The sequence below is a fragment of the Erigeron canadensis genome, chromosome 3 (genome assembly GCF_010389155.1).
Source record: "Erigeron canadensis isolate Cc75 chromosome 3, C_canadensis_v1, whole genome shotgun sequence".
In the NCBI taxonomy this organism is placed as follows: domain Eukaryota; kingdom Viridiplantae; phylum Streptophyta; class Magnoliopsida; order Asterales; family Asteraceae; genus Erigeron; species Erigeron canadensis.
In genome coordinates this window covers 31814235-31833324 of record NC_057763.1, presented here as the reverse complement: position 1 = coordinate 31833324, position 19090 = coordinate 31814235, and the positions used below count along the sequence as shown (strand labels likewise).

The 19090-nt window shown below is 34.0% G+C and overlaps 3 protein-coding genes across 3 annotated transcripts; all 3 read right to left on the bottom strand.

Annotated features, from left to right (window-relative positions):
- Positions 1 to 5252: 5252 nt before the first annotated feature.
- On the bottom strand, positions 5253 to 6425 carry LOC122593924 (heavy metal-associated isoprenylated plant protein 12-like). Its single transcript, XM_043766385.1, has 3 exons — positions 6319 to 6425; positions 6132 to 6210; positions 5253 to 5578 (listed from the first exon to the last, which is right to left on the bottom strand). The coding sequence occupies exons 1-3, from the start codon at positions 6325 to 6327 to the stop codon at positions 5334 to 5336; spliced, it is 333 nt and encodes a 110-aa protein (XP_043622320.1). The 5' UTR covers positions 6328 to 6425; the 3' UTR covers positions 5253 to 5333.
- Positions 6426 to 8427: 2002 nt separating this feature from the next.
- LOC122591927 (receptor-like protein 6) lies at positions 8428 to 13824 on the bottom strand. The gene is made up of 5 exons (XM_043764151.1): positions 13157 to 13824; positions 10844 to 13109; positions 10169 to 10402; positions 8873 to 9112; positions 8428 to 8634 (listed from the first exon to the last, which is right to left on the bottom strand). The coding sequence occupies exons 1-5, from the start codon at positions 13822 to 13824 to the stop codon at positions 8428 to 8430; spliced, it is 3615 nt and encodes a 1204-aa protein (XP_043620086.1).
- A 3518-nt stretch (positions 13825 to 17342) lies between these two features.
- LOC122591926 (receptor-like protein 7) lies at positions 17343 to 18500 on the bottom strand. Its single transcript, XM_043764150.1, has one exon. It carries the CDS (start codon positions 18498 to 18500, stop codon positions 17343 to 17345), a length of 1158 nt encoding a protein of 385 aa, XP_043620085.1.
- Positions 18501 to 19090: the final 590 nt, after the last annotated feature.

Here is a 19090-nt window from a genome sequence, read left to right as displayed (position 1 = left end):
TGTAGAAGCCAATCTTTAGAACATCCTCTTGCTAACAAACCAAAGTCCCTACATATACGTAAATAGCTAATTAAATTGAATGATTGATTGATGTTTACGTGGTGGATGATGAGTCACGACTCATGAGAGACGACGTCAACGCCATGGCCCAAGAAGGCCCAAATAGTGTACCCGGCCTATTATGACCGTAAGAAAACAATTACTTTTTGATACATGTTAGCATGGTTTCGAGCAATTTGATGAGTTAACACGGTTAGAATGGAACTATTAAAATATGTTAGAAAGGAATTGATCGACGTACAACTTTAATATTTTTCTCAAGAAACTAGACATATATATCAGAATCAAAATAACTAAATAAAGAATATTGAATGTCCTTTTTTCATTGATTTTGAATTCTAATACCTAGTGTATGAGGGAAATTAAGATGTATACAGTCATATATCTATCATGATGATGTAAACAAATTGTTTTCAGGTTTCATTTAAGATAGAAAGGAACATCTGGTCTTACATGGAAAGAGAATGAAACTTTTGATTTTTGTCTTTCAAGTATTAATTAATTCATTACGTAAACGTAATCTCATGTTTTAGATACTGTCTTAACTAAAAACAAATAATTTTTTTATATGTTTGAATCTTAAGCAGCCGGTTAAAAAAATGAAGTGATATTGCTACAACAATCTTTAGCAATTTATAATGATTTATGCATAATACAGTTGTACACTATACAATAAAATTTGTATTTTTGTTATAGATGGTTAAATTTTTTTTTATAAATATCACTCTCCGTTAAAAAACATTTATTTTAAATTTTAAACAATTATATGTTTGTCATTCTATTTGATTTTTTAACTACATTATTACTAATCACTTTAATTAGTGACCGTCAGTGTTGCCAAAGGTACTAATATATCGTTTTAATTATGCTAATCTAAAAACCTCTCAATTGTTCTTATTTAAATAATTTAATTGTCATTGAGTTAATAATCTAGTGGCAAAACAAAGTCCTTCCAATGAAGGCTGGATCTAGGAAATTATAGGTTCGAGTCCTGAGAAGACAAAGTTTACTCATATTAACTATTGTATCTTTTGACGAATTAATTTGAAGGGAGGGGGGGGGGGGGGTCCTCCTACTAGGTATGGGTAAGAGGTTTTATAGCGTGTATCCGGACATCCAGTTAAGAAAACATAGTATAAACCTCCCGTTATAATATTTTATGCAGATGTTAAAAATAATAATAATAATAATAATTTAACCAAACACTTGTCTCTACTTTTAGGAAACTTGCCTTACCTAATAACATTCTAAATTTTCTTAATCTATATCTTTCTATAAAGAGGATAACATTAAAACATTAAGCAATTTTCTGGATATTCCTAAACTACCCCTTCTTATCACGCACTATCTGTCTCTTAATTGTTGTTAAGGACTAGTTTATAATCGTCTTAGTTTTTGTTAATTTTTTTGTTTGATAGATTGATGGAAATATGGAATATATGGCATGATCTAGCGGAACGAAGGTAAAAATATTTTAAACATCTTCTAAATTAATATCATTACGGCATTTCGCGTGCTATAAACTGAAGTTGCTGCAACGTGCAGACAATAAGCTAGTAGTTATAAAAAACTTATGTTTCCTTAATATTTGGAGTCATGTATGATTGGAGACGGCTTAAACTTGAGAGACTTTATACTTGAAATGGTTTTAATTTTTCTTTATATTTAGAGATTTTCTATGTCACCAACAACATAAGTTGAAAATGTGAAGGATTATATAAATTTTTTTTTTTACAATTCTTTACGGTTATCTTTTTAGGGAAAGAGATGCATCAAAGTATCAGAGTTAACTATATTAATCTTGACAATGATCCATGGTTCAACGATGAGTCAACCAAGTTTTTTTTTCTCATAGACGAGGTTCAATCCATGTCAAGTGTAAGTTTGGCCTCTATTAATTCTCAATGATATGGGGAGATAATATGGCAAACACTGATAAAATGTTTAGTAATCATTAGCAAAATTAAATCAAAGTAAGTGTTCAACTTCAACATCAAGATAATATTACTTTAAGTTTAAGTTTGAATGCTTTTTAACCGGTTTCCTTATATTCAAACTATAATATTCATTTCTAATTAACACAAGGTCTAAAACAGAGACTGAATTTACTTACTGATAGTGATTTCAATCCAATTTCAATTTATCAGATACTTGATGTTTTTAACTTATTACTTAACGGTCATACCACTACATGTTAGTGAGACTTTGAAACGATTACGACGTTAATATCCTTTCCTATCCGATTCATTCCATATACACTTAAGAAATAGATTAACGATGATAGGATGCTAATCAGTTTGTTTTTCTTCTTAAAGATACAATATTAATCATTAATTTATTTGGTCCAAAGAAAAATTTCTCACCTAAAATACTTATATATGCAGTATGCTATAAGTAAAATGTTAATATGTATAAAAAAAAATTGTATCTTTAATATAAAAAAACCCACCTCTTGAATTTTGTAAGTAAATAAGTTGTATATTTCATTATTTCATATAAAAAACTGTTTAGCAAAACTCACTATAATGCGGACATGTAATGAGCTTATCATACATAGCTAATTAGCTATGTATAAATACTATTTAAGAACCATTGGGTATAACCCAATGGCCACCAACTGTCACTTTTTAGGAGAGGTTCTTGATTCGAATCTTACAAGAAACATACTTGAGATAATTAGAGGATTATTAGGTGGTTGAGTTTCACATGTATACTAGTCTGGCTGAAGAATTTTGTATTGGGATTCTCTAAAGTGAATCCAACTTTATTGGTAAAGTTGGATCAACTTTAAAGAATCCTAAACCATATATTTTACCCATCGACTTATAATTGGTGCATCCATTGGGTGAGTTTATCTATACTCCCTTATACTCGTAAAAATTATAAGTGTGGTGTTGAAAGTTTAGAATTTTTAAAGACATGAAAATTTACCAACTTACCTTTCTTCTTAATGCAAAACACAAACATCCCCCTTCTCTTTTTCTCTCTGTCAAAACAACACACACAAAATATTTGATTTTATTATACCTATTAAAACAACACACACCCACTCTCTTTGATTCTAGATGGCATTATAGTATTTGTTTTTGAAAAATAAATGACTCTGTTATCCATTGTAGTATCTTGTTTAATTGATTGCGCAATTAACTATTTCAGCTACATTATCCATCGTAGTATATTGCTTATTGGATTGTCCACTTATACTATTTTCGGTAGTCATGACCTTAGATACCATGTCTATAGTATTCGTCGCAACGTGCGGATATAATGCTCGTATTTTCTAAATAGTCATTCCAACACAACCTACCAAAATTTTTTGTGTGATGATTATGGTATAAAGGTAGCTTTGGTCGTGAACGGATCTTCATAAAAAAATGCGTTAACCTTATTCTTGATATTGTATTTTGTTTAGGTACAAATCAACTGTTTTGATTTGTCTAAATTATATTTTATTATCATTGAGTTAACATAAATATTCGACGTTTACTTTGACTTGTTACCTGTGGGGTTGTTTAAGTTGGACTAGTTTATTGTCGATTTATATATTGAATTGAATTGAATTGAATTATTCATCAAAATCATATACGTGTCGTTCGATTGTAAACTGACCAATTAATGTAACGATATTTTCGTTTGGTGGTAACATCTGGGATAAATGTAAGTATGTACAGTAACTATGAAAACAGAGTATATCCTTTCCTTTTCATTCCAGTTGTATAGAAGAGCTACTGTACCACCGATATTTTTTACATTAGGTAATATCACTTACTTGTATTATTTATAATTCATGATTAATATAATATAACATCTATCTACATGACCTTATATAGTTATATTATCACAAAATGTCTTATTTCCATTTATAAGGGGCAAGGATGTAGTGCCGATATATAATCGGTTCTTTGGCAACTTTCTAACCTATAGGAGCATGCCATTTGTACTTGCTGATTTTTTTTTGCCAATTCCTCGCTAAATTATATGGTGTAGTGGCATTTTTTGCCAGTTCTTGCCAAAGAGCCTATCTAACTTGCTAAAAGGAAAGAGACAAAAAAAACTTGTCAATTCTTTGCTACCAACGTTCATTTTCATCGGTCAAAACTAGCCGATGTATCTTGCCAATGTTTGCCAATACAAGCCGATGCAGATGCTATAGTATAGCCGAAAAGCCGATCCTTACCGATGGTTTTTGCCGATAAAACAAGTCGACTACCCCCTTGCCCCTAATGGCTCTCGCAGTAGTTGTTTTGTAAGGGAATTCATTACTTTCTTCAATTGCATTGATTTATCCTCTAGTATATATCAGCGAAACTATATTATCTTTATGTTAAATATATAGGGGTTAGGTATTGTAAAACAAGTATTGAAATAAAACAAATAAAACAAGATCTTGACTCTTAGATCATTGTTAAATTGATCCACGAAGATTCACGAAACAACTGATGCACGATAATATTCATGATGCACTGTAATTGTTAGTGAAAAAAACTTATTGTTTACTTTAAAACTTGTTTTATTTTACCTATAACATATATATATATATATATATATGGAAAAGGGAATATGAGGCTATTAAGCACTCAAGTTGGGTGAAAAACTCCCCACATAGCTTTTTTTAAAACATAAAAAGCGTGGGGGCCAAAACATTTATTCAAATTATTAAAAAATTTGTATGTGAGAGATTTTTCACCCAAGTTGGATGCATAACAGCCTAATACTCACTTTTGTCAAATATATATATATATATATATATTAAAATCACGCATAATTATTCACACAATTATGATTTATGTATTTAAACTCACCAACGGGGTGAAACCCCAGTGGTAACACCATCATGTGATTACATGGTCCTACAGATAAAGGGTAGAGGTCACATGTTCAAAACTTGTTAAAAACAAGTGGATAAACTATATCTTGTGATCCCATGTATGAGGATAGTGACTTACCGGATATGAGTTTTATGCGGTATATGCTCTGAGTACCAAAATGGTACATGGGACCAGAGGGTTCCCACCCATTTACCTCTCTTTTTTTTTTTTTTTTTGTGTGTGTATTTAAACTCATAATCTTTTGATTGATGAGCCAACGCACATAATGCCAAATTATTACCTTTGATGTCGTATTGGTTAGCAACACAGCAAAATTGAGATATGAAATCAACACAACGTTTAGGCAGTGGAAATTCTCGCAAATTGTCGAAACCTTTCAAATTATTCCATTTACACATGAAGGTTTTCTCTCAATTGTTGAAGAAATCTTACAATATCTCATTTTTAATATACATAATAGTAATAAGGCACGTCATAGCCATTATAATAGTATTGGTAAGGATAATATTGCACTGCTTGCCCCTCATCAGGTTTCTTGGCTTCTGGTTTCTTCTCTGGACCAACACTCACTAGCTCGGTATATCCAACACCTTTCCTTAGCAAAGTGGTTAGTTCGACCGAGTCAATTCCTTCCCCGGTCACTGCTATCTGATCTTTGTCTGATCCAACGAATGATGCTGACTCAACTCCTGTTCAATCAAAATTCAGATTTATATTTAGTTTAATTGATCAAATATACAAACTAAATTACAAAACTTCGTCCGCCAAAAAGTTTTTTTTGTTTACTCTTAACTTTTTAAAGTATGTCTTTTTCATCTTTGACCTTAAATTTATTTGGTTGGGTTTTATAAGTACTTAAACACAAAATATATGAATAGATTCAATTTTAAATGTGCATTTATTTAATCATCTAGGTTTGAATCCCTGCAAAAACATATTAAACCAGTCAAGGTTTCTGGGGTCTTACGACGTTGAAGGGTTGTTAGATTGAGAGGAAATATTACTCTATGGTACTAATAAGGGTTCCTGGCCATTTACCTTTAAATGTACATTTTTTTGTATAACTTTCTCAAGTATTATATATTGCAAATGATTATATTTAAGATCTAAGATTGAAAAAGAGAAATCAATTTCAAAAAGTTAAAAGTGAATGGTTTTTTGGGGACAAAAAGAGTAGCATATAAAAGTTGTGAAATCAAAAAAAAAAAAGAAAAGAAGAAAGTAAATGGAACGTGATCTTACCAGGGAGACTAACAGCAATTTTCAAAGCTTTACGGGCTTTCTTGTTTGTGTTCATGACCACCTTCACAACGATCTTTTGCTACAAAATCAATAAAGTTACACAAACTGAGTTCAACTAATTAATATTCAAATAAAAGCCCAATACATAATCAAACTAATTAAATCAATAATAAATAAAAACTTGTACCTTTGCCATTTATGTGAATATTATGAGGATGATATATATATGGAGTGTTTACAAATATTGCCTTTCTTTAGAAAAGGAAAGAGAAAGCAATATTTAAGAGAAGGTAAGTGAAGAGTACGAATGAATGAGTTTGTAATTTATAGACAGAGTGTGATGAACAGGGCTATGGATGAAGATGTGGACCTTGTCATAGACGTGGGAAGGAAGCTTCGGCTTTTACACAACGTCATATATATGACACAATGTCTACTTTACCTTTAATTTTAGCCCGAGGGATTAATTAAATATTACATTGAGATGTGTTCTTTTTTCGTTATATTTAATTGGTTTAGATTTTGGATCTATATACGACCAAACACATAGCGTTACATGTGAAAACATCTTTCCTTTTTTTTAAAAAAAATGATGTGAATTACTTATAATAATCGGAAAGTTTATCGTACATTGTCTAACAAAGCTCTTACAGAAACAAAATAGACCTTTAATTTAAACTTTTTGATATCTGGATGAGAAATTCACCAACACTCATCATATATAAAAATTAAATACATGTGACCATCCTGAAATAGACCTAAAGTAAGACTCAAACCTGACACTTATTGTTTAATAATAAAATATTAATGAGCTAAGTCTCATGGTTTTTGAACATTATATGGTTAATTCTTTTTTTTTTTAATTATTTTTCTTATAAAGTTAGTTTTGATTCAGACATGCTGGAGGTAATTTTAACCAGCAATTTGCTGGACCTCCAACCCTTCATGAAAAATACCTTGAGATGAAAAACTCAAGACTCGAACCAGAGACCTTGGAAAAAACTCTCATTCAGAACCCACATAGTAGACTTAAAAGATACTCATGATCAACCCACTAACGGTTAGTATAAATCCAAATATTCAATATGACATAGTAGTTTAAAATTTTGATTTGGCTTGATATTTTCGACTATACATTGATATTTGGACTAAAAGTGTAATTTATGAAAGTTAAGGATGAAACCTGCAAGCTAAGTACCACGAGTCCATGACAGGGACAATTTCTGTAATTAACTCTATTATAAAACTCAAACAATCGCATGCATATCAAATATATCGTTATTAAGATATATGCTTTAACGATATTGGACTGGTTAAATAGCAAATATTTTCAATTTGAAGATTGGGCTTATTTATTACCATCTTTTGGGCCTGCTAATTATAAATTTTTAATCCAAATATCCAATAGTATTCCAGTATTCCAATCTCTTTAACAAAGAGACTCCTTCAGTCCTCCAAATTTTCATATGGACTCTTGGCGCGTAAATAAAAAATTCTGCAGATTTTAGCTAAAAAAACAAGTGTTCATTTTTCAAAGACAATACTGTAATAATACAAAGCAAAAGTGAACACTTGTAATTGAATGTACACTTTTGCATTGTATCATTACATGAGTGTATTGAAAGGAATCTCGAATCCCATAGCAGATGAGTTGCCAACATAAACTAATTTCATTGGGTTCGAAGTTTGGAAAGATCTATGATCCGTAACTTGAGAAAACTTGAGCTGATGTTTTTGAGACCTTGATGATCAGTTGTGCCGTAGAATTTATTAGACCTCAAAATAAGCACTTGTAGCTCGGTAACGTTTCCCAACCAGACAGGAAAAACATCTTGAAAAGAGTTATCGCCAATCTCAAAATTGGTACTTGTAGCTCGAATAGGCAGGATTTCATCATATATATGTTCATATGATTTAGATACAGTGTATCAAAGGCTACTTAGTTTTTTGGGTAAATTAAGGGCAGTTTTACCCGGGTGATCGAGTATATATTAACATCACAAAAAAATACAGGTGATATGGCCAAATACCATTTATCATACATGGCCAAAGCAACAACCGAACAAAAAGTTAGATGACTGCACGACAAATGAAAATTTACAGAGGTAACTGACTGCCTCGCCCCATGGACCTATCTATCCTGTAAAATAAAAAAAGACCAGACTAATCACAAAGGCTACACTAGAAGCGCCTTAGCTAGGTAAGTTCCAAACAGAAACTGCTCGATCCACCCTCATTGTCTTTCTGAATCTGAATGTCATTATAAAGTTTACACGAATTGTTTCAAACACAGCCGCTACCATCTGATCAACCGATCTCTTCCTTTGTTTGATAAGTCTTGCATTTCTCTCCTGCCAAATAAAATAGACCGTTGCATTAACTTTGCAACAACACTGAAGAACGATCTATTTTTAGCCGAGGCGATAAGGCCATTGACAATAATCGAATCCCAATCAGTGGAGTTCTGATTGATGTCGGCCTTCCTATTTACACCAAGACAAACCTGTGAAGCATAGGAACAATGAAAAGATAAATTAGATCGAGTGTGAGTCTGGTTCTAGTCCACATAGCGTGCATACTAATGGAGTTGTAGTATGTTGTAGGTCCCATTGACTTGGTGAATCCTGAGTCTTTAGTTTCTTCTTCATCACGAACCACAAAAGAAAAGAGTGCTTCGGTATACAGCACCCTGACCAAACAAGATGAAACCAGGAAGTTTCCATAGCTCTCGGTCGTATAACCTCCCAGGCATTTCCAACTGAAAACCCACCCAGCCGCCCGCCTCTGTCTTGCCATTGAACCTGATCTTGCTGGTTACCCATCAGACGAGGAACATCAAGATTCGGAAAATAATTCACCCAATGAACAGGCCATTTCCACAAACCATTGTGAATTAATTCAATAACCTTTGAAGACAATTGGAACCCTGCTGCCATAATCATTCGAGGGGACACGTGATCGATGAGCGGACCATGAGCTCCCTAATTATCATACCAAGCTGACGCTAATAGTCCATTACCCAACTTATTACAAAAATGTTCACGAAACAGCGGTCTTATTTGCAATAGCTTTCTCCACCCCCACGACATACTTCCCTTTGGTTAGCTATTATGTTTGCTAAGCCAATCCTGCATTTTTCCCTTTTCCAAATGGTTATCACTAACATCCAAAAGAAAAAGTTCTGAAAGACTTGCCAATGAAGGAACCCTGCCTGTGAACTCATTTTTACCAATAGTCATGTGAGTGAGTTTTGTCAAATTAAAGATTGAACCTGGTATGTGATAAAATTAACATCTTGATTGTTATTTGTTATTGTTACTTATTCTGTGCTCTTTCTGTTAACATGTATTCCTGAAGGGCTATTCTGGACTAAAGAGGAAAGAAGGAAGTTTGAGGACTGAAGATGTGCAAGGAGAAGTTGGAGAGCTAAAGATGAAGATCATGTTTATGCTGCCTATATAAGCTACAGTGTTGTAACACTGGTCACAACACATTCTTCTATTTTTGGGCGATTATAACCGTTACCACAAAACCCTTGTTCACAAATTTATCATTATGATTGTTCTTCTTATGATTCTGGTTATGTAATTCAAGTGTTTGTCCCTTATCCATCACATATTGGTTGGGTATTGTATTTCAGATTACTTTCTTGTACATTTATGTTGTTTGAACTCTTTGTTTGTGAATCAATTCAAGTCAATCTTTTGGCTATTCAGATGTTTAGTTCTATAAGTTCTTCAGTATGCGCCCCTGGAAATGACATGAACCAATGATCAAGACTACCTTAGATTGCTTATGGATGCCGATATTAGCCTGGAAAAACATGTTGAAAACAAATCTAGATGCTCAAGTGAACTTTGCTATGAAATTTGGGTAAGGAACCTTTGAGGCCCGGATTGACTCCTACGTTAAGTAGTCTCATCATCGGTAAGTGAAGTATTGCTAACAGAAGTTCATTTCATAGTTGACAATGTTGGAGTTTGATTGACTTAAAAGGAAGTAAAGTTTCCCAAAAGAAGAGAAGAACTAATATTAACCCCAGAGACATGGAGTTCTTCTAGTAAAGTTGATCTTTTCACTAGAATCTCAAAGTTAGGACTTTGGAGAGCTAGTGAATTCCAAGACAGATCTAACAAACACAGTTGCACCAACTGCAAGATTTCAAAAGGTAGTTGGGCAGTGAAGTTAGATTTAGAAAGATCAAGGCTTTTTAGTTGCGTTAGACGAGCAATCTCAGGTGGGATTTCAGATTTGGCGAAGAAATTGAGCTTCTGCAGATGAACAAGGTTAAAGAGGGTACTCGTGGAGTTAATAATTCCATGAAGAAAGCTTTTGCTCAAGTCAAGTCCAATCACATGTCCCTTATTGCTACATGTCACACCGTCCCACAAACAACAATCAGGACGAATATCTGATGTATTGCTTGTGGTCTTCCACCACGAATCAAGCTTTTGGTATGTATAAAGATACAGTGTCGGGATTCTCATAAAAAAATGTTTTGCTTAAACTTAAAACAAAGCCACAAATTCCTTATCATGGGTTGATAGCGATGCAGTACTTATGAGGACCAGTAGTAGGTATATACAGAATATGATTTTCATAGACTACTGAATTAATTGGCAGTTGGTATAAAGGTACAATTATTCATTGTAATTGTAAAAGTTTTACAAAGGACTTGATTAATTCCTCCTAGTGTTCGTGAGTGGCCTCACCCATCTGTCCTTCTTCAACCCGAATCGCTCAATGAGCCAATCACTATACCTTGCAAATCGAGACCTCAAAAAAACAATTCCAGTTACAAAACCGCTTACAACTCCTGAAAATATGACAGTCCAGTCGATTGCGCCAGTTGGGAGGAGAGACCCGGAGTACTCAGACTCATTATTGTTGCTTGTTAGTGAAGGTGTTGTTGCCTTTGAGTCTTCACATTCATTAGATAATGGTTGTCCACACAATCCAGGATTACCTATGTAAGAGTTATTCTCGAATGTATTGAACTGTTTCCCTTGAGGTATGTGCCCGTCGAGAAGGTTGTTTGACACATTTACAATGGCAAGGAAGCCGAGTTTCAACAACTCTTGAGGGATTTTTCCTGTCAGCATGTTTTGGGAGAGATCCAAAGATTCGAGATTCTTTAGGTTCCCCAAAGATGTCAAGACACGACCGCTAAGATCATTGTTGGAAAGATTAAGTGATTCAAGGCCTCGAAGTTCTTGGAGTGACGGTGGGATCTGCCCTTCAAATTTGTTACTAGAGAGATCAATAGCTGTGAATATGTTTAAAATTCTCTCGTATTCTCTCTTGACACCTTTGTTTGTCAATGTCATCGAATATTGATAAACCTTCCCGAAGCCCCGGCCAAAGTTAACTTCTAAGCTCATAGCAACTGGTTTTGCAGCATAAACAGATTTCATTGCGTCCCAACTTTGAAAGTACTTGTCTGGCAATGGACCAGTAAAACCATTGTTTGAGAGGTCGATGATCCGCAGATTGGAGAAATCTGATTTATAATTACTTGTTGGACTTTGATGAACTGCACCATAAAAGTTGTTGGACCGCAAAATGAGAACTTTCAGCTCCTCTAGAGCTCCCAGCCAAGACGGAAAGATGTCATCAAAAGAGTTATCCCCAAGAGACAGAACTTCTAAACGGGTACAATTCACCAATGATTTTGGTAGCTGACCCACAAATCGATTTTCACTGAAATCAATCCTCTTCAACTGGCTTCCATACGTAAATGTATTCATCATTGTTCCATGAAAGTTATTTCGTTTAAGATCCAAAACCGACAATGAACTACTTAAGTTTCCGATACATGGAGGAAGAGTTCCACTCATCTTGTTAGACGACAAGTCTAGGAGCAGAAGGGATGTCAGTTCACATAACAACGACGGTATCTCCCCTGTCAGATTGTTTTTAGAGAAATCGTAAAAAACTATTGTCTTTGGTGGGATTGGCAGTGGTCCTTGTAACTGGTTATACGTGATACTAAATGCTTGTAAATGAGCCCATGGTAAGAATTGAGAAAGGTTAGGAAATCCGGTTATGAAGTTGTATGAAAGGTCAAGCACTCGTAACGTTTCCTTGCTGTTGTTCCACATCCACATAGGTATAAGGCCCTCGATTTTGTTCTTGTCCAGTAACAAGACCTCCAATTTAGCTTGGAAGCGCAAAAAGGGAGGGAACTCCTTCAAGTTGCATGAAGACAGTCCAAGGTTTCTCAACTCTGGTAGGACGATGATGCCATCGGTGTAGTTTTTGGTGGAGACAAACGAAACTCTATTATCACTTAAATATAAACTTTGGAGCTTGTTGAGTCCTAAGAACGTGTCTAGGTTCACTGTGCCGCTAAAGTTGTTATCATCTAGGCTAAGATATTGGAGACTTTTGAAATTGGAAAATGATTTAGAAATTGGTCCCTGCAGTTGGTTTCCTCTAAGGTCGATCTCAATTAACTGGGTAAGGTTCATAAACGATACAGGGACAGGAGCAAATATATAGTTTTCCCTAATAGAGACAGAAAGAAGTTGTGTAAGGTTTGCAAGAGAGGGTAGGATTTCATCATAGATATTCAGTCTATTTAGATACAGCCTTTGAAGGTTGGTTAGTTTCCCAATCCAATCAGGCATGGGTCCCTTGTCGAATTCGTTGTCACTAAGTCCCAAAATAAGGAGTTTAGACAAACTCCCTAGTGAAGGAACTTGGCCAGAGAATCCATTTTGACCCAGACCCAAGTTAGTAAGTTGTGTCAAGTTAGAGAGTGTCTGTGGAATGCTCCCCGAAAAGTAGCATTCACTAAGGACCAAGTTTACCACTCGGTTTAGGTTGCTAATGGATGTGGGTATAACTCCAGAAAAACCCGTGAACGCTAAAAGCAAATGCTCAAATAAGGTGTTGTTACGGAATTCAGGCAAAGAACCAGTGAGGTTAGAGTTTTGTGCTACGTTAAGACGTGTAGCTTCGGTAAATGAAATATTTCTGAAGGAAATTCGTCATGAAGCTCACACGATTGGAGTCTGATTGACCTCAAGGAAGTAAAATTGGCCAAGAAGCGAGGTACGGAAGAACTGATGTTAACCCCCGAGAGATTGAGTTCTTCGAGTCTGGTCATGTTTTGCAACAAGCGGCTAGCTGGAGTCAGTAGCTTCAGTGGATTCGATGACAGATCTAAAAAAGTGAGTTTTGTTAAGTGTGAGATTTCATGTGGGATTTGTCCATAGAATCCAGAGTACGAGAGATCGAGGCTTGTCAGATGCTTTAGACGAGATATCTCAGACGGGATCTGAGATTCTGAAAAATCGTTCATCGAGAGGTTGAGGGACTTAAGATGGACAAGGTCGAAAAGGGTACTGTTAGAGCTGATACGCCCGCTAACAAGGCTTTCTCCCAAATCAATCCCGATTACATGATGACCTGCTTCATTATTATTGCTACACATTATACCATCCCACAAACAACAATCGTCAAAAACATTACTACTATTCTTATTGCTTGTGATCTTCCCCCAAGAGTCAAATTTATGAAACCCGCTACTAGCATCCAAATTGGCAGCTGATTGATAAAGAATACTTTGCTTGAATTCAAACAAAGCTACGCACTCCTTATCAAGTGATATTGACGCAGTAGTGGATGTGAGAAGAATGAGTACTATTACATATATGAAGAAGATGAAATGCTTAAATTTGAAAGCCATGAGAAGAAGGTTAATTAATTTGATATTTTTTGGATGGGCAATGTTGTTTGTATATATAAAGCAACTCATCTAATCTATATATAAGCCTTGAAGGTGACACTGTGTTGATTATTATGTAAAAATAAATGGAGAAAAATAGCAAAATGATTGGTCTAATTAAACTAACTTCTAGTATAACATGTGCAAGGTTTACATGTGTGATGTGTCCAGACTCAAGATCCTTCCCTGCCCTGTTTAAACTTTTCATACGGTGATTATGTAAGTAGGTGACGCTTAATGTTGTTTTTTACGGGTTTTAGGTCGAAAAGTTAATGTTGTCTTTTACGGGTTTTAGGTCGAAAAGTTATTGGATGAGAAGTATGTGTGGCAGTGGGTAAGAGTTAGGACATGGACAAAATCTAACATCAAGTGGCAAAGCTGGTGGATGTATTATACTACCATTTTGGCCTATAACTTTTTGTCTTTGGAAAAAAGTGCTGGATAATCCAAGAAAACCTTTGTCAAGAAGACCTTACAAGTAAACACAGGGAATATATATATTGATTAAAAGAAAGAGTTGCTAGGAATGTGAATATGTGGTCCCATTTGTTTGAATACTATAATTATTACCCCGTACTATTAATATTATTAAAAAGGAAAGGAATATGAGACTGTTAGGCACTTAAGTTAGGTGAAAAACTCTTCACATACTTTTTTTTAAAAGGTAAAAATCATGGGGAGCCATGTATTTATTTAAAATATTAAAATATTAGTATGTGAGAGGTTTTTCACCCAAGTTGGGTGCATAACAGCCTCATACTCACTTTTCCCTATTATTAATCACGCTATATATTGTTAAAGAGAGATGATTTTTACCAATGAAATGATGACACACGTAGAAAAATTCAGGGATCAATATTAAAAAAAAAAATGAGTGGATAACACATGTTATCTTCTTATAACTTTATGATGATATTTAGGCTAATTTTTAAAATGATTTATCATTTCCAATTCTTATAATATCTATAATATTAATTTTTTGTTTGTATATGAAAAAAAAATGTGTAAAATTATTTATACGATTACAAGTCCAAAGATATCCTTAGCATCGAAGAGCCTCAGTTTTTCTTTACATCATTAACCATGTCAAGTGGTTTCGCGGTCAAACAAGCATACTCGGTATAAGTGTGTGAAAACAGAGCTACGCTTCAGTTTTAAGTTTTCAACAACCCCAAAATTTATATGGACGCATCTTCAATGCAATTCCTTATTACAAAAGTTTTTAGTGTTTACAAAACTATTTTCCATTTAAGTTAAATATATTAGTTTGTTTAGATAGAGACCTGTATGTATAGAGGATGATTATGTCTAGTACTGATACATAGAGATATTTTCAAGTTATGTTTTAAACATAAAATTGTAATAAACTTGTACCTGCTATTAATTGATTAGTTTTAATCTAAAATTCAAAAACAAATTGAAAAAGGAAAAATATTCCATTTACAATCATTTTATATCTAAAATAAAATACTTTGTAAAAAAAAAAAAACTTTTAAATTTATCTGATTGTTTTAAGCTTCATATAAAAGTAATAGAATAGAATATTATGTAAATATGACAAATATCAAATAATATTTTTTTTTTCTTAAAAATTTACATTATTAAATAATTATTTAGCAAAATCAAAGGTCTGTCAAAATCAAGAAATATTGCACAATCTATTATTCTAATCCATATATATATATATATGTTACTACCATATAGGGTCGACTACTTGACTTGATGTGGTCGAGAGTCGAAAGGTGATACAACGATTCAAAGAGTAGATATTTGGCCTAAGAATATGTTACACAAGAAAACAACCAAAATGCTGCTCTCATCTCTAACCGGCCGAGATTAATCCCATTTCGTGTAAGTGTAATGCACTTCTCTGAAAGGCGTTAATAATAGGGCAACAGAATACAACTTATATATAATAGACAATGAAAATTGATTAAACACCAAACTGCGTCTAGTTGGAAGAGTACGTACAATAAGAGCTCCGACTAGGGTGAGATGAGGATTTGTTTATGACGTACTGGCAAATGATAGAAACAAATTAAGCCTCTTTTCGTTGTCTATTGTGTATTTTGTTATATGAAAAAGTAATCGTGGCAATTCATACCCAAATCTATGGAATGAATATAAGGTAGGACTCAAACCCGATATTTCTTGTTTAATCATAAAATTTAAATGAGTTAAGTTTCATGGCTTTTTAAAACATTATATATAATTACATCTAATACGGTTAGTATAAATTCAATTAAAATTTTGACTTGGCTTACATATTTTCGACTAATACACTGTCATCGATATATATTACTATAAAACTCATAAACAATCGCATGCATATCATTACTAGATGTGAAGTGATAGATTTATCGAATGCTGTGATATGAATATAACTCGAAAAATCCAGACCCGGAAAAGGGATGCCTTCTCCATATTAGATTGGCTAAATAGCAAATATTCAATTTAAAATATATTGGGCTTATTTGTTACCATCTTTTCGGCCTGCATTTTATAAATCTTTAATCCAATGGCAGTATTCCATAATTTCGCCCTCTTTAATGAAGACGCTACTTCAGTCCTTCACAATTTTGATGAGCTCTTTGGGAAATAATTTTTTTTTGCAGATTGTTAGCTAAAAGTAATAAAGTGATGTTCAATTTAAAGGCTTCTTAACATGACTTAAAACTGAAAACTATGAAGTAAAAATAAACTGTACGATCTTAATTATCATGATATCACTTTGAAAACTTACCAAAGGACCTGGTTTCTTCTCCAGTTATTTGCATAACCTTACCCATCTGGCATTCTTCATTCCAGTTACAAAATCACTTCCAATTGCCAAGACTACGAGGAACCAATCAATTCTACCGCTTGGAAGGAGAGACTGCGACTCAGACCCATTGTCGTTTGTTGGTTGAAGTCTTGATGCCTTTGTAATTTGACATTCTGTGGATAATGGTGGTCCACACAATCCAGAATTACCATGTTGGAGTCACGTTAGTGTGACCGTCACTGATCATATATAATCACTGATATGATAATTGACGATAACTGAAATCCCTATGTCGAGTAAATATATAATGGGCGTATTTACTCTAAAAGACATATTATAGGGTTTCCCATTAAATGATTGGAACTATGAGGACTAATGTAACACACATTAAACACCAAAGGGGTTGAATGTGTAAATACTCTTACTATATATCAAAAGTTATTAACCCTAATTTAAGGTTAATGGAGAATCACATAATCACATCATAATACCCTCACTAACTTTGTGTGTGTAATTCCTCCATTAATTTGTGTATAACCTTATACAAATTTAACATCACATTATTACTCAATCATCTTGTTTTGGGAACCCGAAATCAATAACAATCATGATTAATGCTATTACAGGTTACACATGACGATCTGGGATGTATTCTCACTCGAATCGAATCATGTTTATTCCAACATACCCATGTAAGAGTTGTTATCAAATTTATTTAACTGTTTCCTTGAGGTATGCGCCCATCAAGATGGTTAAACGACACGTTTAAAATGGAAAGAAATCTAAGTTGCAACAGTTGTCTAGAAATTTCTCCTGATAGTTGATTTTGAGAAAGATCCAAAGATTCAAGATTCTTTAGGTTCCCTAAAGATGGCAAGATACGGCCTGTTAAAAGGTTGTTTGATAGATTAAGAAATTCAAGCCCATGAAGATCTTGAAGTGAATGTGGAATCTGCCCTTCAAATTTGTTACAACAGAGATCAATGGCTATGAAAATGTTCAAAATTTTCAAGTATTCTCTCTTGACACCTTTGTGTATTAATTTCATTGTGTATCGAAAATCAAAAGGTGGGACTGTATTGAAAGGAAGGTCGAATCCCATAGCAGACGAGTTGCCAACATAAACTGACTTCATTGCATTCCAAGTTTGAAAGGATTTTCCGGGTAATTCACCACTAAAATTGTTTCTGGAAAGATCTATGATCCGTAACTTGAGAAAATTTGAGCTAATGTTTTTGAGACCTTGATCAATTGTACCGTAGAATTTATTGGACCTCAAAGTAAGCACTTGCAGCTCATTAAGACTTCCCAACCAAACAGAGAAAAGATCTTGAAAAGAATTATCACCAAGGGAAAGAAACTCCAAGTTGGTACAATTAGCCAATGATCTTGACACCTGACCTGTAAATAGATTTTCGCTAAAATCAATCCTTTTCAAGAGACATCCATACACAAATGAAATCATTGGACCATGAAAGTTATTTCCTTTCAAGTTCAAAACCAGCAAAGACATGCTTAGGTAACTGCCTAAACATGGAGGGAGGGTTCCAGTCATGTTGTTAGATGATAAATCTAATACACGAAGGGATTTCAGTTTGCATATCGATTCTGGTATTTCTCCTATCAAAATATTGTTTGAGAGATCATAAACAACAGTGGTTTGTGGTGGTATTACCAGTTCTCCTTGTAGCTGGTTATTCGAGATTTCAAATACTTCCAAATGGATCCATGGAAGAAACTGGGAATTCTGATGAAAGCCTGTTATGAAGTTGTTTGAAAGGCCAATCAAGTGTAATGTTTCTTGGCTATTATTCCAAATCCACTCTGGTACGAGGCCTTCAATTTTGTTTTGGTAAAGAAATAAGCCTATCATTTTCTTTTGGAACCGCAAAAAGGCTGGGAATTCCTTCAAGTTGCACGATGATAGCCCTAGACTTCTTAATTCAGGCAGGGTTCCCTCGGTGTAGTTGTTGGTTGTGACAAATGATATTTTGTTATAACTTAGATACAAAGTTTCTAGTTTCTTGAGTTCTACAAACGTGTCTATCCACCATGGCGCTAAAATTATTATGATCTAGTGCAAGATATTTGAGACTTTTGAAGTTGGAAAACTCACTTAAATTGTTGCCATGCAATTGATTTGCTCCAAAGTCTATCACACTTAGCTGAGTAAGGTTCATGAATGAAGATGGGATATAACCAAAAATAGATAGAATTCCCTGTCATTGAGACGACTCTAAGTCTTGTTAGGTTTGCCAAAAAGGGAAGGATATCATCGTGTATGTTCATACGATTTAGATACAGAGTATCAAGGCTAGTAAGTTTGCTAAGCCAATCCTGCATTCTTCCCTTTTCAAAATGGTTATCGGCTTATCGCTAAGATCTAAAAGGATAAGTTTTGATAGACTTTCCAATGGAGGGACTGTGCCTGTGAACTCATTTTGACTAAGAGTCATGCGAGTG

Bases quoted from the DNA above. Each gene is read 5' to 3' on its own strand.
- LOC122591927 (XM_043764151.1), bottom strand. From the start codon at position 13,824: ATGGCTTTCAAATTTAAGCATTTCATCTTCTTCATATATGTAATAGTA. The intron at 10,403-10,843 runs GTGAGGCCACTC...GTTCATCTGCAG, and splicing joins GGTTGAAGAAGGACAGATGG to AAGCTCAATTTCTTCGCCAA. The intron at 9,113-10,168 runs GTTAATATTAGT...TATGATAATTAG, and splicing joins AAGAACTCCATGTCTCTGGG to GGAGCTCATGGTCCGCTCAT.
- LOC122591926 (XM_043764150.1), bottom strand. From the start codon at position 18,500: ATGATAGGCTTATTTCTTTACCAAAACAAAATTGAAGGCCTCGTACCA.
- LOC122593924 (XM_043766385.1), bottom strand. The intron at 5,579-6,131 runs GTAAGATCACGT...TTGATTGAACAG, and splicing joins AATTGCTGTTAGTCTCCCTG to GAGTTGAGTCAGCATCATTC.